Source organism: the organism of the source record quoted next, unplaced genomic scaffold, assembly GCF_019419815.1.
Source record: "Pyrus x bretschneideri cultivar Hongxiangsu unplaced genomic scaffold, Pyrus_bretschneideri_v1 Contig32, whole genome shotgun sequence".
Classification (NCBI taxonomy): domain Eukaryota; kingdom Viridiplantae; phylum Streptophyta; class Magnoliopsida; order Rosales; family Rosaceae; genus Pyrus; species Pyrus x bretschneideri.
The window spans coordinates 134,829-156,766 of record NW_025999635.1 but is presented as its reverse complement, the minus strand read 5'-3'; the positions used below and the strand labels follow the sequence as shown (position 1 = coordinate 156,766).

The window sequence follows — 21,938 nt, the reverse complement described above, 5'->3', positions numbered from 1 at the left end:
AAAACGATGAAACGGGCAGAGCTGTAATCGAGTCCTAGCTCTTCGATAAACGGACGCTTTTGAGAATCAATACAAATGATTTACACGAAAATTTACATCGGCTTTCGTTTCTTCATAACCAACACTACGCATTAACTTCTTACACACTGCAACAACAAAAAATTTATACTACACTAACAAATTGTGGAAACAAAAAGAAAACCGGAACCCTCGCCATCATTATATAGTTCGGCAAAAATAATTTGACACGGCAACTTCCACAAAATTCACTCTTGTATCTGCTTTCGCTGCATCCGCCAATTTGGGTACGACCAACACTTTTACATAAATGCTACCACATTTTCCACATCAAAGAACTCTTAATCTCGACGAAAGAGAATAAATGCAGAAGATGGCTAACGGGATAAAATCTCTGATACACGATCTTGAGCATCGGCAGGAATCTCCCTTCCTGGAACCTGGACCTTCAGAAGATTTGCATACCTGCGAGAGAAATGTTACACGTTATTCAGCAGCTATAAAAGTTACTATGACCATGATATGTATAGGTAAGAGGGACGTATTGACTAACTCTGTAGTCGTAAACAAGTGCTCGTGCTCTGTGATGAAAGCTAGCAAGGCCTGCAAACAAACAGGTGAAAAATGTTGATCACTACGGGAAAACCAAAATATAGAGAGTAAAACAAAAATGCAATACCAACAACTTGCCTCGAATGGCATGTTTAGGAGTTCATAGTAAGTTCGGACATGATCTAGTCGTTGTTGGACACCTTCACTGTTAATTGATGGGATAGCAGCCAGGGCCTGCAGTGCCAATAATAATTATTACAGGGTAATATTCGTAACTTAGATTGAACCAGAAAGCCTCATCACAATAATTTTGGGGTGTCCGAATAAAGGCTTTAAAAATGACTTACCTGTTCCAGCGCGATTGAATTCCGACATATCTGCTGAACGCCAAAAAGGTTGATGGATTTCATATCAGCCAAAGCCTGTTAAGATTGCAGTATCTCACATCAGCATTCAGCAGTGAACAGATGGAAAAGACTTATGGTCTGACGGAATAGATAAAATGCACATAATAAATAAGCCTTCTTTCACGCGGTTCTTTGGATTTCAATCACTAAATGAATAAAATGGGCGATGATGAATACTATTCATGAATTCCCGTGCTGTGATTTCCATGATGGTGCAACAAAAAGCTAAAAAGGTAACGTAAGGCAATGAAATATTTTCTCGGCACAATTCCTTATACTTGTAATGATTGATGAATCAAGAAGTTCAGAGAAGATAATAAAATACAGCAAAAATTGTTGAGAAAATAAAGCCTTTTTACATTTCCAATGCATGTATTCATGATGTTTCAGATGGCATGACATAACAAGCACCAATCCAATGGCTGAATCACTTGAACCAGACTTTTGCACGAGATTATGAGAGAATATAAATAAATATATATATATATATATATATATATATATATCATACAGAAGATTCAAAGACTCAAAGACTCCATAAAAAGTACAAACCTTGATGGATGCATTTGCAGCGATGCTACAAATCCCACCAAATATGTAGTTTCGCTTCATTCCCACAACAAAAGGTGCCATTTCCTCATCCCTGCGTGTTATCTATAGGCAAAGAAACACAAATATTATGTAAGAAGAGCATGTGGCACTCAGAAATTACTGGTCCTTAAAGAATTAATTTTTTATTAAAGTAAATATCCTTTAAAAAAAGACATGGTGTATAATAATTCCTATTTAGGATTTCTCTCCAAATCAAGAAAGAAAAGTACAATTGATCCAACGTCTCCCATCTGCTTAAGCTGGACATGAATATACTGACCTGTGCAGTAAGTGAAATAATGAAATCATCTGGTTCTTCTGCATCCTGGTCTTCCATGTATTCCCTATTTGTCATTTCCTGTTTAAACCACAATTTTCAGTCCGCCGATGCTATTTTCATTACAGGACAATTCTAACAAGTATCACTCTCAAAGTAGACTCTATATATGAAAACTAAATATCACATACCTGCATATGGAAAATCGTCTCCAATTGCATCTCAACACGTAAAACCTTGAGGCAGTCAATTGCCAATTTTCTATACTCATCTGCAAACGATACCAGATCCCTAGAAGCAGCACTAGTTGTTCGTTGATGACGGTTCGTACCACTCTCTTCTACTTCATTTGGAGACCTGAAGGTTGTCTGCCCAAGCCTATATAATTAACAACAGTTGTGCTCATTCATCTATCATGGATAAATTGCCTACTGAAAAGATTTCAAGCATAAAAAAGATTCTACGTTTGAGGTTGAAACTGGACACGTACAAATTGAAAAAAAAAAAAAATTAGAAAAATAAAGGGGTTGTAGAAACTTCTGAAAATAAATAACAAACTTCACACAAGGGAGTGAAGGGAAAAACTTCTGGAAACAGATTCTTCGCATCCATAAAAACAACATAATTTTGTGGGTATACACTAGCATTTTCTTCAAAGGAGCATCATCAGTATCATATCCACACGAGACACATGATTGTTTTCATAATAGCTTGTTATATACGATAACTCTTGCCACATTAATCTCAAATAACACAACTCATTGCCATATGGACTATAGGGATTAAAAATAGGATCTTGCTGCTTTTAATTAAACTAACAAGTTTCTTGTTGTCCACTATGTGATCACTTACAAACTCCACTGATCTAATAAAAAAAAAAAAATCCAGCCAGATGAGGGCTTACCTTTCAATAGAGTCCGCAACATACTCCAACGAATCACTAAGGGAAGCCAGCAATATTAGTTTGTTATCATCACGAATTAGATTATCCTGTGAGAGGCAGAGTTGGAAAAGAAAGTCAATCCATAATCTAAATATTCAACAAATTAATCAATTACTTCATCAGCAAGGCCTCACTACTACAAAATCCGAAGGGAAATTAGTCTAACATCTTTTACTGAAAAAAACAGAAACAATAAATGATAACAATAAGTTGTAATCATTCGAGTAGAAAGAACAACTGTAAACATCAGGCGGCCAACTGAAATACCTGCTTAATAGGCCGCAAATTCAATAATAGGTCGCTTAATTGTAATTCAACCTCAAGATTTTCAGAATCCGAAGCATGGGTTTCAATGTTTGACTGACCAAGGGAAATTGGTAAACATGTACTTGCTGGGTCAAGACGCATCAATTGCTCGATATCATACCTTCCAATGAGCATATAGCTCTGTTTCTCCAAAACTGCCTGAAGAAAACCAAAAATTGGATTCATGATCAATTATCATGGCATGTGCTAACTACTTGTCAGGGTACTGATTAGAAATCAAGAACCTATGAAGGAGAAAATGTGAAAATCAATCTAGGACATTGTTGACATTTATATTTGTTTACAGTTGGCATCATTCTCTCAAGTCTTACTATAAGCACCTATTATAGTAATTAAATATATTTTTAGTGTCTGGTTGGCATCACTCCTGCTGTGCTAGGATAATAGGAAAGTTAGAAGGGAAACATCCTTGCCTCCATGTATGAGGTCCGGCATCGTTCATAGGTTCGCTCAAGGAAAGTTTGCACATATTTCACAAGGTCTATGGCAAATTTAGGCATAGCTTGTGCCCAACCAAGCACCTGCAGTAAATAATTTAAAATCAGATTATTCATCCATATATTAAATCAGATTATTCATCCATATATTTAAAATAACTTGAGCACAATGTTAAAAAAAAATCATCTGCAGTGGAGCAGAGAGACACTACTGCAATACTATAAAGGAAATTCTCTTAAGGAAAAGTTCAAACTTGCCTCTTTTGCTAAAAAATCTATTGCCAACAGTCCCTGTAAGACAGGTCGACCCTTCTCAACTGAAGGAGTATAAGATGCAGCAGCATGTGCTCTGGGCCGGAATGCAGCTGGACCTATAAGGATTAAAATGCTTCCCAAAATCAAATTTTAAGTGCAAATAATGTGACTGTTCTATTATGTACAAGAAAACTTTTGTTCAATGCTCCAGATAAGTGAGGCAGTAAAGGTAGAATTCTTATTGTTGACAGAAATGGTGTCTGATCATATCTATTTGAATATGTATTATTTTTTAAGGGTCAATTCCATAAAAACTCTATATAAAATATAGCGTCCATGTCTACAGGATTCAAATAGAAATTATACAAAGGGCATGGGCCTACAACCTCTTACTTGAGTAAGATTACTTGAAAAATATATAGCTTACAACTAAGTATGTATGTATGAATTATATAATTATACATATAAGTATCTGCGTTATTTTAAAAGCAAGTTTTATCAGGGTTTAGGGCACATATGAGTGAAATCATTTGATCAATGTAGTTTCATGTTATGCAAGAAAATAAAAAGAATAAAAAAAGTCATTGTAGAGTAATTAGTTATAGAACTTGCTTGATATAGCTTGCTGTACTCCTTTTCTGTAGTCCACAAACATTGTGGGTAGAAAATGGTCCTTCACAAAATTCTCCACAAAAGCCAGCAATCCATCGTTACTGTAGATTCAGAAGTTAGTATTACAATTTTTTCAGAAAAGTAAATGGCAACAAAGAGGAAATGCAACACCCAAATTCATGATAATAATAACAGAAAATATGGAGATAACAAAGAAGATGAACCGAACTCATCTGTGGATCAATAAGCAAACAGATCACAGGACCAGTAGTTCACTAAGCCTAAGAACTAACTTCAAACAGAAAAGAATCCCAATTTTGAAGAATTACTATATTTAAACCTATATGTGTGGGGTTAGCGAGACTACAACTTGTGGCTGAGACATTTGGAAACTCATGCATCAATAGTGGCATAAAAGGAGACTGAAAAACAGTTGAACAATTTTATCTTTTTTGATACACATACAAATATGACTATGAGGAACTATAAGCTACAGTGGCACAACTGAATTGGATCTCGCCTGGTGGACAGATGGGCAATTGGACTGCCTACAGGAGAGATTACTGGACAGACGCAACTTTTACCATCCTCTTAAATATAATTCAACAGACATAAGAGGTTTAGTAGATTCAAATATATTAAGAAAGATGATTTGGCATCAACATATAGAGACCATTACCAACATATATTTATATAAGTCATCAACAAGACTAACTACAGAAAATAGGATCAGAAGTTCAAATTTAAGGTCAACAGAATTTTCTTCTCTCTGCATATCCTTTCCATGCCAAGTAACATTTGCTTAAGCAATAAAATGGAAATAGAGTGAAAGCGAATAACTAGCATCATGCCCATTGCATGTTAAACATAAAGTGATATGCACAATTACTTAAAGAAAAGAGCAATATGATTTTGAGGCTTACGGCTTACCCTAGCTGGGAATACTTTTTCGGAAGCATTGATGCGACCTTATCTGTAAACTGAAGAGCACATAAAGTCAGAAAAACGTCAAAAGACGAACCCATTGTGTACAATCGCAGAACTCGTGTTTAACGACATGATTAAGAACAATCCTAACAACCTGAATAACAGGCCGGTATACAGATGCTGCAAGATATATGCCTTGCTCAGGCAAGATAGCTGCAGACCCATAACCTTCTTGTGAAACATTTGGACCTTTCCTACTCCAGCCTTGACGAATGAGATCAACCCCTGGAGAATGGAAGATGCAGACCACCATAACATGTTACTAACTAACAGAAATGTCAGATGCAACATGTTGAAAACTGAAGAAAACTTTGAATCTAGAAGAATTTAAAAATATAACTATGAAAGCACCAGCCTATTGAGAGAGTTTTTAAACTAGAAAGCAGCCCTAAGAAGTAAGTGATTCTTTTGGTCAATAAATGAAAACGCTCCAACTTGAAGGTTGGTGGTGACATCAAACACCATAAAGCAATGGTTTGAAAAACCCACGACATACAAACTGACTTATATTTGTGGAAGGAGGAAAGGGCATCTTTCTTCAATATATACTGTATCTTCAGTTACATACAATGGAGCATCTCAATTATATAAGTTAAAGGTGAAAGTGATTTGATCAATAAGGTCGCTCTATTCTTGGTGAAAAATCACAATGATTCATTGTTGGAAAAATCCACCCCTGTATAGTCCAAGGTCATGCTAATCTCCAGAAATATGAGAACCGGCAACAAAATAAATAATCAAAGCAATAATTCGATTGGGGCTTGGACACCAGGGTCTTATGACACAATCAATGATTCAATTCATTAATATATTGAGTAACCTTGAACACACATCAGACAAGCTCAATCATCGCAAGTACTATATCAGTACCTATGTAGTAACACATATCAGACAAACTGTATCATATCTATCGTGAAAATCAAAAGTCTCTATGAGAACCTCAGAAGTAAAAATCTTCTATCATCAGATTTCTCATGTGAATTTATTCTTCTCATATGCACAATTAACAAGTAGCTTATCAACTAAGTATAGAGAAAGAACTCATTTCTTAAGGAATTTATAAAATTATTGATGTTACTTGTGACATGTACTTGATTATGGGAATCATGTGAGGGTCCACACCCAAGTACATCAGGGTTTGTATTTATCCAAAGGTGTTCTATGCATCAGCAGTTCCTAATGCCATACGCATACCCCTTAACAGTATCATGTCTTATTGACACAGGTACAAGGAACAAGGTGAAGTGAAGAGTCCATGTAACCTTGCAATAATCATAACATTCACATTTACTAGATAAGGCTGCCATAGTTTGACGCTATCCATTAGATAAGGCTGACCTTGTAACCCGGATAGACAGTATATTGACGTTCATAAATTACTGCACGGTGTTCTTTGACTCATCATTACGCTAGATAGTTAAGTGTTATTAAGTACTGCAGGCGCAAAATCAAGCATACCTTGGTTGGGAACAGAAATAGTAGCATCTGTGAAGCGAAAAGCAAAGGTAAGACCCCCTTCTGCATCATCCCTGTAACCCATTATCATGAAGAAAAAAAGGCATAAGTCCAGTAACTCCTCGCAAAAGGAGATATATCCTGAATTGTAAGAAAGGGACCTAATTTCACAAGTGACATCATATCTATAGAACGATATATATAAATCCTTGGCATATATGGTGGATTAAAATTTTCCAACCAGTCACAATTGTTTCATTTAAACATGTGTTTCATTCAGCAAACCCAAGTGGTAGAGAAAACATCTACTATGAAGCTTTTTAGAACCACTGCCCCCTGGTGGCGATTTCATAAGTTATTAAACTAGAAAACCGCCATCCTATCAAGCAGAATCAATAACTTAAGTGACACTACATGGTTAGATGAATATGAAACCAATTTACTTGCCTCTTGTCTTTGGAAGGGACCTTGTTTGCAAGTCTAGCTGTTTGTACAGCAGCATCAGCAGATGCAGCTTCAGGAGTTGCCCGCAGAATCTCACAAATAAGTTGTTGGCATTCACTCTTTAACACATGAAAAGAAAAAGGGAAAAATAAAAAGACAGTTTTAGAACTGACATGCATGTCCCTCCACAGCATTTCCTTTAGAGGATACACAATGTGGAAGTTAACCATTAAAAACTTGAAACAGATAGTTTACCTGTAATACTGTCAAGGAAAAACCAATGCTATAGCCTCCAGTAACTTGAGATGCTTCCAAATCAGTATTCCAATTTACATCTGTTGGCATTGATTTTGGTGTGTTCATGTCTATTTGAACAGAGGACTTTGATTCCAAAAGCTCCCCAACAACAACATGGTTCTCTGAATAAGTATGCTAGGGAAATTAGTTTCAATGTTGAAAATATATATGTATACTATATATATTCACATCATTAGAACCTGAAAATAGAAATAAGAACACATTAAAAACTGAAAAGTATCTCACCAAATATCCGAACAACAGCATCCAAAATTGAATCAAGAAGTTCTTTTGCCATGGCTTGTGCTTTCCCTGCAGGAGCCATTACAGATGAGACTGGGCTTACTGCCAATAGAGTTCCAGACAGTAATATCCCATTCTGACGCTTCTGTTTTGGCAACTGATAACTTTGTAACTGTCCCTTCATGAAATGTAAACCAGCTGTTGTTCGGGAAGCTTGCCCAATGCCAGACCTTGAAGAATTAGCAAGTTCACCATGAGCTTTAATCTTGGATGTGATGATCTCATGAATTGTAGGTCGCAATCTTTGGCTGTTATGGGTAAGAACACAATATCAAAGAAGTTAATAAGTATTCTTGATGAAATACAACTGATGACCAACCAAACGAGATAAAAGTAAAACCAGACAACAAACCATATTATAGCACCAGCAGCTGCAACTTTCCTAAGCATGCAAAGGCACTCAACCATGGTCTGCAAATACTTGACATGAAGTGGAGCAGCACTTTTCTTTATTGCTTCCTAAATCCAAAGGAAAACCCCAGAACTTTCAGAACGAAAGAAGAGAAACTCATTGAAAAGAAAACATGAGATATGAACAATCACAGTTGTCATACAAGAAATTCGTCCGGAGTGGAATACTGAAGCCATGTTGGCATCTCACGAGGAACAATTTTGACATCACCATTGACCCTCACTGATGTCTGCCCATCTGAGGTAGCTTCCTCATGCAGTTCCAAAGTGACCTCCTCATCAACTCCATCAAAAGAAGAACTGAATAATACATTCAGAATTTAGATATAGAATTACCAAATGAAAAGCACAATATAATAATATTAAGAATTCAATCTTCTAATTATAAGCTTAATTCATACATTTTAGATTTAGACTTTCAATTGAGCAGATGGAAAAAGAATATTGCAAAAGGCAATATAGAGTAGGGGTGTGCTATCCACACACCCCTTTTTACTTCTCACACACCTCTGGTTAATTTCTGTCATTTGATCTTCTTCAATTCATCTGATCCAACGGCCGAAAATTAGAAGGATGCGTGAGAAGTAAAAAGGGGTGTGTGGATATCACACCTCTATAGAATATCATGGAGGCCTACCCACAGTTAGCCACATATAACCACCAAGACACTGTAGTGACATTTTTTTAACTTCTTTCCAAAAACTAGTTTAAACAGGTACTTAGCAGCCAATAAAAAATATTCTATCCAACATATTAACCTCATGGGGAACCTTCCTCTTATTTGAAGATGGATGCTATTATCCTAATTCCTAACTAATATACAACTATCCAGGAGGGTCTTGAAGAAATTAACTACATAAAATAGTGCAGCAGCAGAAAAAATGCCAAATAAGAATTTGAGGCATTGTGAACTTTGATTCTATTATAGAGTATAAACAAAAGAATCCACACTTTACAAAGGAATATAACTTTCATATGAAAATAATGCGATAATAATGCATGTTGAAGGAAAATCCCAGCAACAATAACATAGTAGGTTCAAGCCGTTACAAATAACTTTGTAATCTTACCCTCCATCAATAGAACCTGTCCTATATGATCCATCTCCTTGAATACTGAACTGATTGTCACCTTTTAACAGCCTGGTTCTTCGAGACAGGGATTGTGAATTAGTCAATACAGCAGCGGTGGTGGTTGGTACCTCATCATCCAATTCTTGCAAACTTAAAGCATCTGAACTGAAGAAAGAATCGGCACGAATCGGCAGAAGGACAACATATATGAGAAATAGCTTTTGAGAGTATAGCACAGGATAAAAAGAGATACAAAGCTAGGAAATTGATCAATCATCGATTTCCCCAAAAGACGAAGATAAATGCCCCCAGAGAGGTAGAGTTCTATAAAAATCATCACAAGTTTATATAAGTATAGTTTCTCACAGCAGCAGGAACAAACAGACAATGCCCAGCTAACATGAAATAGAAACCTGTAGATTGTGAACAAATCCTCCAATGGCTAAAACCCAGAACATCCCAGCCACCCCATAAGTATGCAAAACAACTGAAAACTATAAAGTAAAATGTTTCTTCTTTTTTTTTTTTACCTAAAAAGTACTATTTTTAAAGCGAGGCAAAATATATGAAAGTATCCAAAAGGAAAAAAACTCCAAAACACAAGTAAATACCCATATTCACCCTTGTTGTAAAGATGAGCATGCAAATCCTCTAGCACTTTATGAAACAGAACTCCTCGCAACTTTGTCAACTCAGAGCGAACGTCTTGAAGGGCACCGACCTGGGCCAATCAATTATAACTACCGATTCATATACAGTACTAGAACAGTGTTACATTTGAAATATTTCTTCAAAGCTAAATTGCATCAAGAAAAAAAATACGAGAGCATGAAATTCTATTAGACCCTGTTCTGATAGCTTTAAGAACTTTTAGTGTCAGATGCACCTTTAAGGAGACTCAGATCCTCTCCGGATCATTTCCGTGAGGATCCTCCTGACCAATTGATATCAACCGTTGATACAAATCCAACGGCCAAATTATTTTCACCTCTTTCTCTCTCTCTTCCCCTCGACTCTTCGTCTTTCTCCCTCACTTCGAAGCACCCACCACCGCCACACCCGGATCTTCTCAATCTTCTTCAGCCCCAGCCCACCCCAATTAAATTCCTTGTTAACTTTTGTGTTTCTTATCTCTGAATCTTTAATTTTTGCAGTATGTTCAGTGATATCTTTGTAGGTCCTTTTAATTCAGACTTTATTCAACAGGAAGAGGAAGAATTTGCAGCAAGGGAGGTTGTGGGTTGCTGGGTTGTGTAAGATGTGGAACTACAGTGGAGGGTGGATGTCCAGAAAAAGATTTTGAAGTATTTAAACATCTATTGGAGATTAGCTATAGAATTGGCTAAAATGACTATTTCTTTAAGGGCTATTAGAATGATCCAACACTCAGTGAAAGACCATAGTCACGATCAGAATAAAAATGGAAGTGTTCTGGGGAAGTTTGGGATGCTGATTCAAATCCAGTTCATCACATGGTGGCGGCGGGTCGGGTGCTTCGAATTGAGGGAGAAAGAGGAGTTGAGGGGAAGAGAGCAAGGAGAATAGAGGGTAGCGGAAAGAGAGAAAAGACGTGAAACTCATTTGGCCGTTGGATTAGTATCAACGGATGACATTAATCAGTCAGGAGGATCCCCACAGAAATGATCCGGAGAGGATCTGAGTCCCTTTAAGGACGCATCAACCAGATAATAATGCAATATTTAATATCATTAAAATAGTGCCACCAGGCCTTGTCACTGCAGAGAAGCTAACAATTTAAAAATATATAGAAGCAAAATGGTGAAACGCCATGATATATTGGATGAAGAAAATGGTTGAAGCTTGAAGTTGACACCATTATTACTGAACAGACAGGCATAAATGAAACTTGAGAATACAATGGGACAAACTGTTTAGGATCTAGTATAGTTAGAAGAAACTAAGTTTCAACGAAGCCACCATAAAACAGTAGGAAAAACATTATGTAACATTTTACATGAAAACAAATAAAGTAGTTGACAAATGTACTGTTAGAAGATAATATTTTATTCTTTAATATAAAAGAAACCCTACCGTTTGAAGCCCCTCTCTTTCAAGCATCAACATTGATTGAACATGAAATTGAACAGCAGCATAATACTGCTTTTCGGCAATCAGCTTCTCAATCCGAGCTGGAACCTGAGCCACATTTTGACCAGAATAGATGATAAATCTTTAGAATTCAAACATTCATGGCATGAAGTTGATTCAGTTGGAACAATTTTATCGCTGGTAGTTCAACAACAGTATGGATACCAGACAATACAGACGTATCAAACCATACAACATATGTGTTAAATCTGAAGCTACAGTGCTAAGTAATAATGAGTTGTAAGATGTGAGCGTGTGGGCATGAACTTCTATCTCGTGAGCTGTAAAGGTCAGGGTTTTAACAAATTATTTCAAAATTCAAACCAAAATATACATGCATACATGCTCATCAATTTACTCATGTATGTATGCATGCTCATGAATTTATATACGAATGAGCAAACTAATACAACTGCAACTCAAGTACAACGGATTGAGCAGAGTGCAGTTGACACACCCTCCAAAAAGCTAACTTCATGGTCAAGAGTTCAAATACTAGTGACTGAATGAAATAATCCCAACACTACTGAGCCCGATATGGTCTAAAGATATAAAAATTAATAAATTAAAAAAAAAAAAAAGATATGACGAACCTTAGATATGCCCTCAATTTGATCTAAGAGGGATATTATGTGACGCAAAGTAACTGACCGGTACCATAACTGATGCAGTTGTTTACTACGGGCACTGAGACGCTTCTTTGCTTCAGCCAAATCAACCTTTAGGACACCAACACTTTCAGTAGATTCGCTGAACAACCGCAAGATCTGGAAGGAATTGAGTAGAGTGAGATAGCAGTATGCAAAAGTCAACTCTTGTTTATGACAACCCTCCACTTCCCCCAAAATCAGAAACAAAAAAACTATTAAAATGCTAGCATTTTCAAAGCAAAATATTTTCACAAATAATTTGTTTTGTCAGGAAACAGATGAATTATTGGAGCACCTACAAGATTGAGTTTCTTATCACCGCAGATGCTCAAAATATATGAAATTGAAAAAATTACAGAAAAAAATGGACAAATAGATTAAATATTTTGATCAAGAAAGGTGACAAGACCTGAGAATAATTTTGAATTGCTTTGTTGAAGCCACTGTGATAATTATGCACAACTTCATCCACAACCTCCTCAACAACATCACTTTGCTCCTTCAAAGCCTGGATGTCACCTTCACGATCTTTGGATGTCAAAATATGAACAACATGAGGTAATGAATCAAAACGAGCAGCAGCCCAGCTCTCATCTATCTTTGCAATCTCTTCCCTCAGATACTGAAATTACCATTATGAAAGAAGGAAAAATGAGAAAGTAACATCAAGAAGCACTATGCATACAAATCATGCATGATAAAGTTTAAAATCTGTATGGAATGATTGTTTTCATATGCTGGTGCATGCTTCTAGATATTACAGTGAATTCTCCATACGTAAAAGATTTTTACATCATAAGCGTATTGTTATTGTTCCAATATTGTAACATTATGAAGAATGCAAGGCATGAATATATATAAATCTCCAGCTCTTTTTCTGATAAGCAGAATTATTTTAATGTGGATTCCATACACTTTTTCCTAATATTATTTTTCAATTTAGAATCACTGATAAACTGTTCCTCTCCAGTTTTACTGAAGAAAATTATAAGGATTTTCACCTTTTATATTCTGTACGATATTTTTTTTATTACCCAATTTTATGTAAGATATGCCAAACAGGTGACACTGGGTGTGCAGGAAGTATACACAAAAGATCAAAAATGTCACAACAAATAAGATGAAGTGAAACAGTGTGTTGTCCAGCTAAAATGCATCCTCAAAAAAAAAAAAAAAAAAAAAAAAGCAAGGAGTGTTGGGATCAAGTCAAACTTGCAAAATATAGTAAATCCCTTTTTGTTATTGATAAGTAGCATGCAGCAGGTATAAATTTAAGCCCATATCAAACCGTAAACATCCATGAATTGATGACACAGCACATTTTGGTCAATCAAATTTTTAGCAAGAACCTTTTTGGTATTGACTCAAAACAGATATATTCATTAGAACTCTGAAATGAGAAATATGCACCAACAGCAACAAAAGGAAAAATAAAACGCCAAGTTTTTAGCAGCTAAAACATGCGTCTTTTATTTACAATCGAATAAAGAACACAGTCGTGAATTCTGAAGACATTTCAAGGATAAAGAAAATTGAACCAACTCTACACATAGTCAAAAGTTAACTTTATGCAAAACCCTTTTACACATTAAAATTCCTACCATAGATATCTGCGCCAAACCCCTTTTGCCAGAGATAAAATGAATTTTCTTCCGAGTACAAAAAGTTGGAACTACTATCTAGTAGGCTTTCCAATTCATCATCTTAGCTATCCAAAAGAACAGTAATTGTTCTAACTGACCTCAATCATTGTATATATTTTTTTGTAAATAATATAAATTATAAAATCTCACTTTCGTGATGTTGTGTGTCATCTTCTTTGTTATAGGATGTGAATACAATATTTCAATTCCGATAGGTATACATTACACATGTGAAAACTGGAATATGAGCTCCATATCCAGTGCACATAACCCAATAAATAGTCATTAACAGGTATAATAAGATAAGTGACTTGAACTTACTGCCTTGTCTGAAGACACGGGCAATCCATCAAAAAGTCCCATAGTGAGATTTCACCTCGGCAGGGCTGTAAAACTCACCTCATTCCCACACAACTCAGTCCCAACTGAAATTAAAGGGCATGGTTTATTCAATTAATAAGCACGGAACAATAAATTCAAATAAGCCATCTTCAGAATACTTTGTTGAATTAAGCTATTTAATTTCTCTTTATTAACCAAAACAAACAAAAAAATTATTTCCAATTCAAAATTCTTTCCTAATTTTTCGCCAAATTGCGAGCAACCGAATATGGCATTACTGAAATTCCAGTTCCAAAATGCATATGCAATATCTCCTTGACGGTGGAGGTGGAATATCTTCATCTGAGCTCGAGACAACTTACTATGCAAGTTTGAGTTGAATATTCTAATACCCAAAAACTAAAAACGCAACCGAAGCCGCAACACTTCAAACTTTCCCTTCAATTTTAATTTCCCCACAACTTTCTCAGCAACCAAACAGAAGGTAAAGATTTGAAACAAAAGATACCTCTAGATCCCGTACGAAGAACTCCAAAAACAAAGCAATTCCGCGAAATAAAAAACCCTAAGCTTCCAACAAACCAATAAATAACATATGTCAATTCGATAATCATTGAAAAATGAACAGTCAAATTTCTTTGAAAAAATTCAAATGATCACCGATTATTGAGGCGGCAATGTCCGTAATTGAATCTTGAACGGAAAACGGCGTCGTCTTGGAGATGTAGAACTGTGTTCGGACGGAAGTGAATTGAATGGAAGATTAGTGGAGGAGTGAAGAGTGCTTCGGAGCTGGGATTTGGGGTTGGGTCGAGTTGGGAGCTAGATATGGATCGGGTCGTCGGAGGCGGAGGCGTATTGAAGGTCGGAGCTCGTGGCAGCGGATCGGAATGCGACGGTGGTGTGTAATGGCCAACTGGATCGGTGGTTTGCCAGAAACGGAGAGGTTGAACAGAAAAGTATGAAACAAAGCGCCTGCAGCTTTCAACCAAGTTTCTTTTTTATTTTTTAATTATTTTGGTTAAGTTTAAATATGGAGTATTTGGATATTGACGGGTCGGATTGTTACGGATAAAATAATGAAATAGCTATTTTTATAAAAGGGAATCATTGGTGTGAAAATACCAAAATGTTCTTGTTTAATATGATCTTAATATCAAGCAATTAGATATATTAGGGGCAAATAGTAGATTTTCTTATGATATGTAATTACATAAATAAGTATTTTTTTAAAAATATTTGCATTTTTTTATGTTTTTTAATAATTAGTTAAATTATACATATTTTAAGTTCAAATAGTATGATGTGTGCTATTATACACTTATATATATACTTTTCACGTTTTTATGACAAAAAAAATATGTACTTTTCACGTTTAATAAGCATTATTTTAATACATTTCTAATAATACATATCAAATTTACTTAGTCTATTGGTATTTTTCAACATAATATTAAAAAAGATAAATATTAAAAATTTAAATAAATTGTTGAAATTTTCAAAGTATTTTTGTAGCAAAATTATCTAATAATATTCATACGTATTTTTTATGTATTATATCGGTTCGAATTTTACCAACTATGAATTGAATCAACAAAGTCGAAATCGTTTAACTTTTTAAATTTGGTTGGTTGGAACTTTAGGGTTGTGCTATCCACACACTGCTTTTTACTTCTCACACATCCTTTGTTAATTTCTGTCTGTTGATTTTCTTTAATTCATCCAATCCAAAGGCTAAAAATTAAAAGGACATGTGAGAAGTAAAAAAATGTGTGTGGATATCACACCCCGAACTTTGTTGTTTTACTTTTTACTAACCAAGGGATCTTTTCAAAACTTTCAATTTTTTTTTTCATGGTTGCAACATTACCATTTGGCCAAAAGAAATTGAAAGTGAAAGCCAACGTGGTTACATAGAGTTGTTGTGGTGGAAAATAGGAGTGCATTTTTGCTTATCCCTCTCAAATGGCGATAATGTTCACCCTTATTTATTATAATTAGATGAGTTTTAAGTTTCAAAAATTTATTTATTATAATTGAATGAGTTTTAAATTTTGATTTGTTTGTAATGAGTTTAAATTTTGATATTTGTTTTATTTACTTCACAAATCTCGAAACTTAAACTCATCAAATGATGATAAATAAAGTAATAAGCATCATTACCAAGGGCCATGAGAAAAAAATTATCGAAAATAGGGCGCATGGTTAAGACTTTTTATTAATATGACTAATTTGACCCTGTTGTTTAGAGGGTGTATTCAATTGGGATTTTGAGGAATTTTAATTATTTTAATGAATCTATGGGTATTCAATCAAGATTTTAAGTGATTATCTGAAATATAATGTGTATTTAATTAGAATTTTAAGATAGTTTATTAAAATATTTAGAAATTCAGGTGTATTCAATTATGATTTTAAAGAAGTTTATAACATTACAGGTGTATTTAATTAGAAATTGATTTTAAAGAATTTGATAAAGTTGAGGAATTAGAGAGAATTGGAGAGATTTCGTAGTGTATTTTAAGCATCCACAAATCTCACATCTCCCTATGAGATTTCGAGGGAATTGAATCAAAATTTTACATAAAATCTCTATAAATCAATTAAACTCCATAAAAATCCATAAATTTATAAATTCATTAAAATCACTCAAATTCTTAATTGAATACATCTCTTATTCTTTAGAATTTTATTAACCAGGGACATTTCCCAAACAAATTAGTAATAAATTTATCCAAAAAGGAAAATGTGATTTCAATTTGAAATTTACTGATAAGACGAAAAATAATTTGAAATTACTGATAAACCCCTTTGGCAAAACTACCGTGCTCAATTTTTTCCCTGGAACCAAACAGTCCAACTTTGTTCTCCTTCACCACCTCCAGCTGACCGCCCCCACCACCGCGACAGCCAGACCGGACTGCCATGGATCCACCAAACGAATTCCCCGATGATTTTTCTTCCTTCCCTCCGATCCCCTTCGCCCTTTTTGTGCCCCCAGAAAACCCAATCCCGAACCCTAATTCAATCGCAGGGCCGATCCCAAACACTGTCGAAAACCCTAGCTCCGCCCATCTTCTTTCATTCTCGGTCCCCAAGAAACGAAGACGCGGCAGGCCTCATCGCGTCGCGACGTCGTTTCAGCTACCTCTGATTCCCAACGGGGCTTTGAACGGTAATGGTAACGGTCTTGCTTCTTCTTCTAGTTCAATTTCAGCTCATTCGACTAGACATAATGTAGCAAACCCTAGTTCTTCGGCAAGAACCGTGCCTGATATATCCGATGAGATCATTGTGATCAATAAGGATTCCACAGCAGAGGCGCTGATCGCGCTCTCGGCTGGTTTTCCTGCTGATTCCCTCACTGAAGAGGAAATCGATTTCGGGGTAATTCGAGTAATTGGGGGAATAGAGCAGGTCAATTACATTCTCATTAGAAACCATATAATTGCTAGATGGCGCGAAAATGTGTTGAATTGGGTCACTAAAGAGATGTTTGTTGATTCTATACCGAAGCATTACCATTCCCTTTTGGACTCGACTTACAAGTATCTAGTTTCACATGGATATATTAACTTTGGGGTTGCTCCGGCTATCAAGGAGAAGATTCCGGCTGAACCCAGTAAACCACATGTGATTGTGATTGGCGCTGGGCTCGCTGGTCTGGCTGCTGCCAGGCAAATGATGCGTTTTGGGTTTAAAGTGACTGTTTTAGAAGGCAGGAAGCGTGCGGGTGGACGGGTTTATACAAAGAAAATGGAGGGAGGAATTCGGGTAAGTGCAGCTGCGGATTTAGGTGGAAGTGTTTTAACTGGCACATTAGGGAACCCACTCGGCATTGTTGCACGCCAGTTGGGTGACGTGCTTCATAAAGTGAGAGACAAGTGCCCGCTTTATAGTTTAGATGGGAAGCCTGTAGATGCTGATATGGATATGAAGGTGGAAGCAGCTTTTAACCGTCTGTTAGATAAGGCAAGTACCCTTAGGCAGTTAATGGGGGGTGTTTCAGTTGATGTGTCTCTTGGTGCAGCACTGGAAACGTTCTGGGATGCAGTGAATGCTGAGGAGACAAACTTGTTTAATTGGCATCTTGCAAATTTGGAATATGCAAATGCAGGGTTAATATCTAAACTGTCACTTGCATTTTGGGACCAAGATGATCCATATGATATGGGAGGGGACCATTGCTTCTTGCCTGGAGGTAATGGAAGGCTGGTGCAGGCTTTGGCAGAGAATGTGCCGATTTTATATGAGAGAGTGGTGAATACCGTTAGGTATGGTAGTGATGGAGTGCAGGTTATTGCTGGCAACCAGGTTTTTAAGGGTGATATGGCTTTGTGCACTGTTCCACTTGGGGTTTTGAAGAGTGGGTCCATCAAGTTTAATCCAGAGTTGCCTCAGAGGAAGCTTGATGGAATAAAGAGGTTGGGGTTCGGACTGTTGAATAAGGTTGCAATGCTTTTTCCTCATGTGTTTTGGGGCACAGATCTTGAGACCTTTGGCCACCTTTCCGATGATCCAAGCCGTCGTGGGGAGTTCTTCCTGTTTTACAGCTATGCAACAGTTGCTGGCGGTCCCCTTTTGATTGCTTTAGTAGCAGGTGAAGCTGCACATAAGTTTGAGACCATGCCCCCTACAGATGCTGTGACCCGGGTTATTCAGATTCTCAAGGGTAATCCTTTCATTCTTTGAACTTATTGTATGATTTGTGGCTTTGACTTTTTGGCATAAGTGGCTGCTATTTTCTCGTATATTTGACTACAAATTACAAAAAGACATATGGTTTCAACATGATTTCATTTTTAAAGAATTTTGTCATATGATATGTTCAGAAGTCGTAGTTCCCATACATATATGAAGTTCCTCAAGTTCGATAGTTAACCCAACAGTTAGTTATGGAATAGAAGTTGTCATAACAAATAATGATCTACATGTTAGAATATATAATTTTTGGGGGGAATTGTTATTAGCACTTCAAAAATCTCATTCTACACTCCTCACAAGTGTATTTTTGTTTCTAATTATAGAAAGTTTGAAGTGCCAAATGAGATTTTTGGAGTGCTAATAACAATTCCCTTTTTGGGAATAAACAGACAATCACTAAACCCGGTTCTGGATTTTTGCCATGTCTAATCACGACTATTCTCAATCACTATTCTGGGTATCATTGGTGGTGCATTTTCAAGTTTCTAAATTTCAACCATTAGGCGGCTGCTGATTATAAAGTTATTTTTTATGAGGTGCTGACATAAATCAATGCAGGTATTTATGAACCACAAGGAATTACTGTCCCAGAGCCCATCCAAACAATCTGTACCAGATGGGGAAGTGATCCCTTCAGCCTAGGGTCTTATTCTAATGTTGCAGTAGGGGCATCAGGAGACGATTATGATATTTTAGCAGAAAGTGTAGGAGATGGACGACTTTTCTTTGCTGGTGAGGCTACCAATCGGAGATATCCTGCAACCATGCATGGTGCCTTTCTTAGTGGGCTCAGAGAAGCCGCCAATATGGCTCACTATGCTAATGCTCGAGCCCTGAGGATAAAAATTAACAGGAACCCATCAAAGAACGCCCATTCTTGTGCTTCCGTCCTTGCAGATTTATTTAGGGAGCCTGATTTAGAATTTGGGAGTTTTTCTGTTATTTTTGGTCGAAGGAATGCTGATCCTAAGTCGACGGCAGTTTTAAGAGTGACATTTAATGAGCCTCGAAAGAAGAGTCATGACAGTTCAAACCCTGATCAGCCGCATTCAAATAAGTTACTTTTTCAACAGCTTCAGTCACATTTCAATCAACAACAGCAGCTTCATGTTTACACCTTGTTATCTAGGCAGCAGGCTCTTGACCTCAGAGAGGTGCGAGGGGGTGATGAGATGAGGTTAAATTACCTCTGTGAAAATCTGGGAGTGAAGCTGGTGGGGAGAAAAGGATTGGGGCCTACTGCTGATTCTGTAATTGCCTTGATAAAAGCTGAGAGAGGTAATCGCAAACCTGCTTCAACTTCATTGGCTTTAAAGTCCGGTGAGTGGTTAATGCTGTTTTTTATCTGTATGGTTTCCTTAAAAATGTGAGAATTATTAGACTGTAGAAATGGGAATAACAATTAAAGTGGTTTTGTAGGGACATCAAAGCTGAAAGCTGGCAATTTGAAAAAAAAATTAGTCAGGTATGTGTTCTGAAATCTTGTGTTGTTTAGATATAGTTCATGTGTCTCTTTTTTCTCACAAGAAAAATCTCTTATACTAGATTAATTTATCAATTTATTCTCTTGTTATTTTTCTTTATTTTCCTAGAAGGGCCAAAATAATACGCGCTGGTAATGGGTCAGCCCCTTCTGCTAATTCAAACTTGGTTAATGGTAAAGTGTCAGACGAAACTACCACAAGTCAGGCTCCCTCCAGCACACTTGGTCCAGGTAAACTTGGGGAGGTCCTTTACATATTTTTATCACTCTATGCATATTAAACGATTTAGTGGTACCGAATTGTCTTCCCATTTGTTTTGCCGGCGTGCAAGAAAGTCCTTGATTTCTTTTTTCTTTCCTTATCTTTAAGTTTGTCTCTCTTTTCTTAAGTTTTGTTCTTACTTTTTCTCAGTTGAATGCATTTAAATTTGTATCTTTCTTCTGCATTAGTTTTTCAAATTCAATAATACTTTCTGCCGATAAACATCTCACATTGTTTTCCGTATTTTGTTAGGGCAAAACGATTCTGACATGTTGAAGACTGACTAGATGAACTTTTTCTGTTGAGCGTTGAGATATCATCAAATTTTCTTTACCTCGAAAGTGGAATATCAGTGAGCATTTTTACATTTTGTAGCTTTGAGATTTATATCCGTTGGCCTTGGTAGTTGGCCCTTCTGGTGCACACGCTTTTGCCCAATATATGGGACGGTTCCCATTCACTTTTGAGTACGTGACTAGTGGCCGTCCACCATGAAGACTTTATACCGAGTTTCTGCTACCAGCCTCGCAAGATCTATATTCTGCTCAGCATGTTCTTTGCTGGATAACCACTGCTGCCATTCCCAATTGTAAAGAAATTTGTGCCGCTTGCTCTCTACCACTGAGGCTAAAGAGAAATGTGGCATCCAGTTGAAGATTGAGGAAGAGCAACTCCGTCCCGGTCTTTCAACAAGCCTGAATAGAATGGAGATAAGAATCATGGTGACATGTTTGTCCTAGGACTTCAGATGAACCTCATGGACAATGCCTCCATTATACCTACTTTCTGACAGTTGTCGCCAAGCAGATTGCGGTGAGCAGAATCGGGTGCTGCCCATGGCCGAGGCTTTAATTATGAGACGCCAGTGATTGTTGACTGGTGGAATGATACATTGAGTTGTGATCTTTCCAGTTCCACAACTTGTTCGGTTAATATGTGAAGGAAGCAATCTTCGCGGATTTACAATGTAGATTTTTAAGCCGAACTGCAAAACAATGTAAACAGATTTCCGATCATGATTTAACGATTTCCCTTGTACTACTATTTAGACAAGATTTTATATGATAAGATGCAAGAAGCATTTTTCTAAAGCAATGGAATGATTAATTAGGTTTTGGGCGTGACGTTCTTGAGGATTTGGGACGGGAATTCTTATTAACCTTTCGCAGTTCAACGGTGACAAATCTCATGGATGACAATTGTTGATAAGAAAACTCTCTCACATTTCGATCCATTAGCTTTACATTGAATTTGACTCGGTACATCCTTCAAGAGCACAACAATGCCACGAGCCTGTGATACAAGGGTAACTTTAACAAAAAACTTTCAGTATTGTTTACTTTAACGAAAAACTAC

At 36.5% G+C, this 21,938-nt stretch overlaps 2 protein-coding genes across 5 annotated transcripts; one reads left to right on the top strand and one right to left on the bottom strand.

The window, feature by feature from the left end:
• Nucleotides 1-22: 22 nt before the first annotated feature.
• Nucleotides 23-15,037, bottom strand: LOC103958393 (exocyst complex component SEC8). 3 transcript variants are annotated; one of them, XM_009370646.3, is made up of 28 exons: nucleotides 14,794-15,037; nucleotides 14,642-14,703; nucleotides 14,113-14,216; nucleotides 12,558-12,770; nucleotides 12,092-12,265; nucleotides 11,442-11,546; nucleotides 10,001-10,110; nucleotides 9,387-9,554; nucleotides 8,460-8,616; nucleotides 8,258-8,364; nucleotides 7,849-8,153; nucleotides 7,561-7,724; nucleotides 7,309-7,424; nucleotides 6,865-6,935; nucleotides 5,501-5,631; nucleotides 5,350-5,399; nucleotides 4,420-4,520; nucleotides 3,811-3,923; nucleotides 3,529-3,636; nucleotides 3,056-3,253; nucleotides 2,750-2,835; nucleotides 2,037-2,223; nucleotides 1,849-1,926; nucleotides 1,530-1,631; nucleotides 918-992; nucleotides 709-804; nucleotides 572-621; nucleotides 23-483 (listed from the first exon to the last, which is right to left on the bottom strand). In XM_009370646.3, the coding sequence occupies exons 3-28, from the start codon at nucleotides 14,152-14,154 to the stop codon at nucleotides 396-398; spliced, it is 3,195 nt and encodes a 1,064-aa protein (XP_009368921.2). In that variant the 5' UTR covers nucleotides 14,155-14,216; nucleotides 14,642-14,703; nucleotides 14,794-15,037; the 3' UTR covers nucleotides 23-395. The 3 variants fall into 3 exon arrangements, with proteins under 3 accessions (XP_009368921.2, XP_009368920.2, XP_018505676.2); XM_009370645.3 differs by having other exon boundaries at nucleotides 14,642-14,698; XM_018650160.2 differs by lacking the exon at nucleotides 14,642-14,703.
• A 1,921-nt stretch (nucleotides 15,038-16,958) lies between these two features.
• On the top strand, nucleotides 16,959-21,716 carry LOC103958395 (protein FLOWERING LOCUS D). 2 transcript variants are annotated; one of them, XM_048590397.1, is made up of 5 exons: nucleotides 16,959-18,805; nucleotides 19,396-20,157; nucleotides 20,257-20,302; nucleotides 20,433-20,551; nucleotides 20,835-21,716. In XM_048590397.1, the coding sequence occupies exons 1-5, from the start codon at nucleotides 17,059-17,061 to the stop codon at nucleotides 20,867-20,869; spliced, it is 2,709 nt and encodes a 902-aa protein (XP_048446354.1). In that variant the 5' UTR covers nucleotides 16,959-17,058; the 3' UTR covers nucleotides 20,870-21,716. The 2 variants fall into 2 exon arrangements, with proteins under 2 accessions (XP_048446354.1, XP_009368922.2); XM_009370647.3 differs by having other exon boundaries at nucleotides 16,960-18,805; nucleotides 20,430-20,551.
• Nucleotides 21,717-21,938: the final 222 nt, after the last annotated feature.

Coding starts and splice junctions, on each gene's coding strand:
- LOC103958393 (XM_009370646.3), bottom strand. CDS start 14,154: ATGGGACTTTTTGATGGATTGCCCGTGTCTTCAGACAAGGCA. Junction 3,254..3,528: donor GCCGGACCTCATACATGGAG/GCAAGGATGTTT, acceptor GGTTTTCTTCAG/GCAGTTTTGGAGAAACAGAG. Junction 1,927..2,036: donor AGACGATTTTCCATATGCAG/GTATGTGATATT, acceptor TGGTTTAAACAG/GAAATGACAAATAGGGAATA.
- LOC103958395 (XM_009370647.3), top strand. CDS start 17,059: ATGGATCCACCAAACGAATTCCCCGATGATTTTTCTTCCTTCCCTCCG. Junction 20,158..20,256: donor TTCATTGGCTTTAAAGTCCG/GTGAGTGGTTAA, acceptor GTGGTTTTGTAG/GGACATCAAAGCTGAAAGCT. Junction 20,303..20,429: donor TTGAAAAAAAAATTAGTCAG/GTATGTGTTCTG, acceptor TTATTTTCCTAG/AAGGGCCAAAATAATACGCG.